General features: G+C 37.5%; 3 protein-coding genes across 3 annotated transcripts; 2 read left to right on the top strand and 1 right to left on the bottom strand.

Moving 5' to 3' along the window:
- Positions 1-3854: 3854 nt before the first annotated feature.
- Positions 3855-4696, top strand: PHYBLDRAFT_176448 (hypothetical protein; the record flags this gene model as incomplete). The annotated part of the gene is made up of 2 exons (XM_018437777.1): positions 3855-4007; positions 4145-4696. 2 exons carry the CDS (start codon positions 3855-3857, stop codon positions 4694-4696), a joined length of 705 nt encoding a protein of 234 aa, XP_018283111.1.
- A 302-nt stretch (positions 4697-4998) lies between these two features.
- On the top strand, positions 4999-5788 carry PHYBLDRAFT_153824 (hypothetical protein; the record flags this gene model as incomplete). The annotated part of the gene is made up of 5 exons (XM_018433270.1): positions 4999-5064; positions 5111-5200; positions 5278-5334; positions 5416-5467; positions 5592-5788. The coding sequence occupies 5 exons, from the start codon at positions 4999-5001 to the stop codon at positions 5786-5788; spliced, it is 462 nt and encodes a 153-aa protein (XP_018283110.1).
- Positions 5789-5950: 162 nt separating this feature from the next.
- On the bottom strand, positions 5951-6909 carry PHYBLDRAFT_156837 (hypothetical protein; the record flags this gene model as incomplete). The annotated part of the gene is made up of 2 exons (XM_018433521.1): positions 5951-6248; positions 6878-6909. 2 exons carry the CDS (start codon positions 6907-6909, stop codon positions 5951-5953), a joined length of 330 nt encoding a protein of 109 aa, XP_018283109.1.
- Between the last annotated feature and the right edge of the window lie 591 nt (positions 6910-7500).

Here is a 7500-nt window from a genome sequence, read left to right as displayed (position 1 = left end):
GGAGATCAGACGGGATCCGGTGTGTTACTATCTGTATGGCCGTAGATTAATTACATATAAAAAAAAATAATTATATAGGAGATTAAAATAATCCAAAATAATCGGGTATAATAGGGTTATACTGGCTAAATAAAAAGCGGTTTGATTACACAAAAGGTGGATATGGTTAAGTAAAAGGTGGATATGGTTAAGTAAAAGGTGGATACGGTTAAGTAAAAGGCGGTTTAGTTAAATGAATGACCCAAACAGTATATTACTGGCCATATAAAAGGCGGTCTGCTTAAACCCAAAGCGGTTTGATTAATTAACCATAGTCTAATTAAGTAAATGACCCGAATTGGAGAATCTTGGTAGAAAAAAGCATGGTCTGGTTAAATAAAATATGGTCAAGTTAATTAAAAGGCGGTTTGCTAAATTAATTCACCCGAATAGTACGGTCCTGGTAGATAAAAGCTTAGTCTGGTTGATTAAAAGGTGTCTGCTTAAATTAAATGCGATGTGATTAATTGACTAGGGTCTGATTAATTAATTGACCATCAAGGTAGAATCCTGGTAGATAAAAGCATAGTCTGGTTAATTAAAATACGGCCAGGTTAAACCAAAGGTGGTCAACTTAATTAAAAGGTGTTTAGCTTAAATTAAAGGCGGTCTGGTTAATTAACTATTGTCTAATTAATTAAATGACCCAAGTGGTAGAATCCTGGTAGATAAACGCATGATCTGGTTAAATAAAATACAGTCTGGTTGAACCAAAGGTGGTCTAGTTAATTAAACGGTGGTCTGGTTAAACTGAAGGTAGTCTGATTAATTAACTATGGTCTAATTACTTAAATGACCCGAATGATAGAATCCTGGTAGATAAACGCATAGTCTGGTTAAATAAAATATGGTCTGGTTATATTAAAGGCGGTTGGCTTAACCCAAAGGTGGTCTACTCAATTATCTTTGATATAATTAATTAATTGACCCGAATGATATAGTCCTGGTATATTAAAGCACAGTCTGGTTAAATAAAATACGGTTAGGTCAAACCAAAGGTGGTATGGTTCATTAAAAGGCGATCAGCTTAAACTAAAGGCGGTCTGCTTAAACTAAAGGCGATTAGCTTAAATTAAAGATGGTCTGCTTAAACTAAAGGCGGTCAGCTTAAATTAAAGACGGTCTGCTTAAACTAAAGGCGATCAGCTTAAATTAAAGACGGTCTGCTTAAACTAAAGGCGGTCAGCTTAAACTAAAGGCGGTCTGCTTAAACTAAAGGCGGTCAGCTTAAATTAAAGACGGTCTGCTTAAACTAAAGGCGGTCTGCTTAAACTAAAGGCGGTCAGCTTAAATTAAAGACGGTCTGCTTAAACTAAAGGCGGTCTGCTTAAACTAAAGGCGGTCAGCTTAAATTAAAGACGGTCTGCTTAAATTAAAGGCGGTCAGCTTAAATTAAAGACGGTCTGCTTAATTAATTATACCTTAATTAATTATTTGACCAGAATGGTAGAATCCTGGTAGACTTAAAGAAGATCTGGTTAAATTAAAGGCAGTCTGGTTAATTAAAACGCGGTTTGATTAAACCAAAGGCGATCTGATTAATTAACTATAATCTAATTAAGTAAATGACCCAAATGGTAGAGTCCTGGTGGATAAAAGCAAATTCTGGTTAACGTAAAGGCGGTCTGGTTAGTTAAATGACCCGAATGGTAGAATGCAGGTAGATAAAAACATAGTCTGGCTATTTAAACGGTAGCCTGGTCAATTAACTTTATGTAATTAATTAATTGACCCAAAAGGTATAATCCTGGTAGATAATAGCATAGTCTGGTAAATTAAAGGTAGTCTTGTTAATTAAACGGTAGTGTGGTTAATTAAACGGTAGTGTGGTTAAACAACTATATATAATTAATTAATTGACCCGAATGATAGAATCCTGGTAGATAAAAACATAGTCTGGCTATTTAAACGGTAGCCTGGTCAATTAACTATATATAATTAAATAATTGACCCGAATGATAGAATCCTGGTAGATAAAAGCATAGTCTGGTCGATTAAAGATAGTCTGGTCGATTAAACCGTAGCCTGGTTAATTAAACAGTTGTCTGGTCAATTAACTATATGTGATTAATTAATTGACCCGAATAGTAGAATCCTGGTCGATTAAAGGTAGGCTGGTAAATTAAATCGTAGCCTAGTCAATTAAACGGTAGTCTGGTTAATTAAACGGTAGTCTGGTCAATTAAACGGTAGTTTGGTCAATTAAACAGTGGTCTAGTCAATTAAACAGTGGTCTAGTCAATTAAACAGTGGCCTGGTCAATTAAACGGTGGCCTGGTCAATTAAACAGTGGTCTAGTCAATTAAACGGTGGTCTGGTCAATTAAACAATTGTCTGGTTAATTAACTATATGTAATTAAATAATTGACCCGAATGGTAGAATCCTGGTCGATTAAAGGTAGCCTTGTTAATTAAACGGTAGTCTGGTCAATTAACTATATGTAATTAATTAATTGACCCGAATGGTAGAATCCTGGTAGATAAAAGCATAGTCTGGTCGATTAAAGGTAGGCTGGTCAATGGAACGGTTGTCTGCTTAATTATTTATACTCTAATTAATTAATTGACCCAAATGATTGAATCCTGGTAGATAAAAGCATGGTCAGATTAAATAAAAGGCGGGTCTGGTATATTAAATTACCCAACTGGGGAATCCTGGTGAATAAAAGTGGGTCATGTTAACTAAATGACCCCAATTATTTTGATACCAGTTAATAAAAGCAAGCCGATTAACTAATTGACCCAAATTGCTTTAATACCAGTTAATAATAAACCGATTAACTAATTGACCCAAATTGTTTTGATGCTAGTCAAAAAGTTGGCTGCGTTAATTAAATGACCCAAATTGTATTTATCCTAGTCGAAATATGGGTTAGGTTAACTAAATGACTCAAATACTATAATTACCAGTCCATTGAGAGCAAATTCTGGTAAGCAAATGATCGATCTAGGTGAACATTGTGTATGTCTGGTCAATAAACAATGCATCCTGGTAAATGGGCGATTCATACGATGCATAAATGTTGCATTTAATTAATTAATTCATGAATCCTGATATAAAAAATATATTCGGTCGATAAAGGATTGATCCTGGTAAACAATGTATATTTCTGGTCAATAAACAACGCATCCTGGTCAATAATCGATCCATCCGATGTATAAATGATGAATTTAATTAATTAATTAATTAATCCTGGTATAAAAAATAATATTCGGTCAGTAAATGATCGATCCTGGTGAACAATATATATGCCTGGTTAATAAACAATGCATCCTGGTCAATAACCAATCCATCCGATGTATAAATGATGAATTTAATTAATTAATTAATTAATCCTGGTATAAAAAATAATATTCGGTCAGTAAATGATCGATCCTGGTGAACAATATATATGTCTGGTCAATAAATAGTGAATCCGGTCAATAACCGATCCAGCCGATGTATAAATAATGAATTTAATTAATTAATTTATGAATCCTGGTATAAAAAATAAATCCGGTCAATAAATGATCGATCCAGGTAAATAAATAATGAGTTCTGGTAAATAAATAATGCATCCGGTCAATAACCGATCCATCCGATGTATAAAGAAATGTTTTGGGTCGATAAATGATCAATCCTGGTAAATAAATAATAAATTCCTGGTAAACAATTGACTCCATGCAGCAATCTTGGTAAACATAAACAAACCGTCGATCTTTGTAAACAAAAGGGCGATCATTCCATGCAAAAGGGCGATCATAGTAGACAATATTGAATTATGGTGAATAAAAGGGTAAACATGGTAAAATAAAGGGGTGGTAAATGTAAAAAAATGAGCCAAAAGTGCCACACGGATAAAAAACGAGCCACAATGCATGGCACCCGTGTCATAGTTGGCCATTGTTGTCAACTGGTTACCATATATGGAACAAACCTAATTATGCTTTTAATTGTTATGCATATAATTCAAGCCCAGAAAAAAAAGGTTTAAAAGTGTAATTTAATGTTTTTAACCTTTGGCGGAATTTGTAACGACCCCCCTATTATATGTATGAGAGAAGATGATTGAAATCTCAATAACAATTAATTTTGGAATTGTTTCAAAAATCTTTTTTCAGAGAGTTCTATGCGTGGGGTATTCTTCCCGAAGTTTACCTGGTGCCTCTTTTGCTCGGATTAGTAAAAGTTTTTTTTACCAGAAACTTTTGCTGGTCTCCCGACGCATATTTCGAACCATATACTTTTGCTTCGGCGAATTTTTGGGAACATCTGTTGGGGGGTAGTCTTTGTGCTGCTAATAATCTACAGATCCAATTTATTGGATTTGGACCAGGGAAATATTGTGTATTACTGGCCTTTGGCTATAAATATATATGTACGATGATGTCGGGTGAAAGTGTTCGAAGGAAATCAGATTTTTTATTTGATGGCCTGAAGATTATAACATCCATCTACCTGTTGTCTGGTAAAAGTTTACTTTTACCTGATTCCAGTAGAAAAACAGTGGAACTGGCAATATGGATATTATTTACGGAGGTTTTGGCTTCGAAAGAAGCTAGAGCTGAAAGAAATAATTTTACAACATTGGAAACAACATATTCTGGTGGGCTGCTTTGGGTATTAATGCTGGTCATTTTTGACCGGCTCTATGTTCATTGTGGTCTTTTCGGCTAGCTAATTTATTAGCTGGCTGAACCAACATTTGTAGTTACCTGGTTGATCCTGCCAGTAGTCATATGCTTGTCTCAAAGATTAAGCCATGCATGTCTAAGTATAAACAAATTCTATACTGTGAAACTGCGAATGGCTCATTAAATCAGTTATGATCTACATGACAATTCATTACTACTTGGATAACCGTGGTAATTCTAGAGCTAATACATGCAACAAAAGCCTCGACTTCGGAAGGGGTGCACTTATTAGGTAAAAGCCAACCTGGTGTTAAAGCCAGTTTTTTGGTGATTCATAATAATTCAATGCTGATCGCATGGCCTTGTGCTGGCGACGGTTCATTCGATTTTCTGCCCTATCAGGTTAAGATTGTAAGATAGAGGCTTACATTGCCTACCACGGGTAACGGGGAATTAGGGTTCGATTCCGGAGAGGGAGCCTGAGAAACGGCTACCACATCCAAGGAAGGCAGCAGGCGCGCAAATTACCCAATCCCAATTCGGGGAGGTAGTGACAATAAATAACAATGCAGGGCCTTTTAGGTCTTGCAATTGGAATGAGTACAATTTAAATCCCTTAACGAGGATCTATTGGAGGGCAAGTCTGGTGCCAGCAGCCGCGGTAATTCCAGCTCCAAGAGCGTATATTAAAGTTGTTGCAGTTAAAACGTCCGTAGTCGAATAGTAGCTTTTGGCTAGGTGACTTGATCTTCATTGGTCTAGTTCGCTTTAGTCATGGCTCTCACGTTTGGTACTGTCTGGTTGGCTTCGGTCGGTTAGATATAAGGCCAAACAAATTACCATGAGCAAATCAGAGTGTTTAAAGCAGGCTATAAGCCTGAATGTGTTAGCATGGAATAATGAAATAAGACGTGGCTCTATATTTCGTTGGTTTTAAGAGACCATTGTAATGATGAATAGGAACGGTTGGGGGGATTTGTATTTGGTCGCTAGAGGTGAAATTCTTGGATTGACCGAAGACAAACTACTGCGAAGGCATTTCACCCAGGACGTTTTCATTGATCAGGGTCGAAAGTTAGGGGATCGAAGACGATTAGATACCGTCGTAGTCTTAACAGCAAACTATGCCGACTAGAGGTTGGATAAGTACATTATGGCTTATTCAGAATCTTAGCGAAAGCAAAGTTTTTGGGTTCCGGGGGGAGTATGGGACGCAAGGCTGAAACTTAAAGGAATTGACGGAAGGGCACCACCAGGAGTGGAGCCTGCGGCTTAATTTGACTCAACACGGGGAAACTCACCAGGTCCAGACATAAGAAGGATTGACAGATTGAAAGCTCTTTCTAGATTTTATGGGTGGTGGTGCATGGCCGTTCTTAGTTCGTGGAGTGATTTGTCTGGTTAATTCCGATAACGAACGAGACCTTATTTTACTAAATAGACAGACCAACTTTTTAGTTGGGTTAAGCTTCGGCTTTTCTGTCTTCTTAGAGAAACTACCTGCGCTAAGCAGGATGAAGTTAGGCAATAACAGGTCTGTGATGCCCTTAGATGTTCTGGGCCGCACGCGCGCTACACTGACATAGTCAACGAGTCTATAACCTTGGCTGAGAAGCTTGGGTAATCTTTTGAAACTATGTCGTGCTGGGGATTGAGCTCTGTAACTATTGCTCATCAACGAGGAATTCCTAGTAAGCGCAAGTCATCAGCTTGCGTTGATTACGTCCCTGCCCTTTGTACACACCGCCCGTCGCTACTACCGATTGAATGGTTACAGCAAGAATATGGGATTGTTGGGAGCTAGTTGGCAACAACCGGCTTTCGATGAGAACTAGGTCAAGCTTTGCTATTTAGAGGAAGTAAAAGTCGTAACAAGGTTTCCGTAGGTGAACCTGCGGAAGGATCATTACCAATGTTGTCTACAGTTCAGCGTTTACGCTGGTCTGATAGTCTAACAAAACTTTGTGAATCGTCTCGTACCTTGGGATTTAAAAATAGCTGGTCATTAAACCGTCGAGCTGATCCCTATAGGAAAACAAAATCTTACTGAAGAACTGAATCTAGTTGGAAAACTAAAAGTTAACATGACCGCAAGGTTATAAAACAACTTTCAGCAACGGATCTCTTGGTTCTCGCATCGATGAAGAACGTAGCAAACTGCGATACTTAATGTGAATTGCAAATTCAGTGAATCATCGAGTCTTTGAACGCACATTGCGCTCACTGGTATTCCAGTGAGCACGCCTGTTTCAGCATCACAGAACAACCACAAAACAATTTGTTTATTCGAATTTGTTTTGATTATGGATAGATCATGGTATTTATACCGTTGAATCATCTTAAGCAAAGCTTGTAAAAGAATCTTGTCGGTTATCAACAGATCAAACTTTATAAAAATCACCTGGCTATGGTTGCCGGTGCTAGTTTATCTGGGCAGACATAAGAACGGTTCCCAAGTAAAAAGTAGTTTGGCTCATTTATTTAAGCCAAATTTCTTTAATACAAACCATTTTAAAATTGGATCTGAAATCAGGTGGGATTACCCGCTGAACTTAAGCATATCAATAAGCGGAGGAAAAGAAACTAACAAGGATTCCCCTAGTAACGGCGAGTGAAGAGGGAAAAGCTCAAAGTTGGAACCTGTTTGGCTTAGCTAAACCGGATTGTAAACTAAAGAGCCGTTTTCCAGACGAGCTAAGCAAAAAAGTCCCTTGGAACAGGGCATCATAGAGGGTGAGAATCCCGTCTTTGGCTTAAGCGATTTCGTCTTTATGTGATACGGCTTCAAAGAGTCAGGTTGTTTGGGAATGCAGCCTAAAGTGGGTGGTAAATCTCATCTAAAGCTAA

The sequence above is a fragment of the Phycomyces blakesleeanus genome (assembly GCF_001638985.1).
Source record: "Phycomyces blakesleeanus NRRL 1555(-) unplaced genomic scaffold PHYBLscaffold_64, whole genome shotgun sequence".
Lineage (NCBI taxonomy): Eukaryota > Fungi > Mucoromycota > Mucoromycetes > Mucorales > Phycomycetaceae > Phycomyces > Phycomyces blakesleeanus.
The sequence above is the reverse complement of the archived record's forward strand: the minus strand, read 5'-3'. Positions and strand labels throughout refer to the sequence as shown.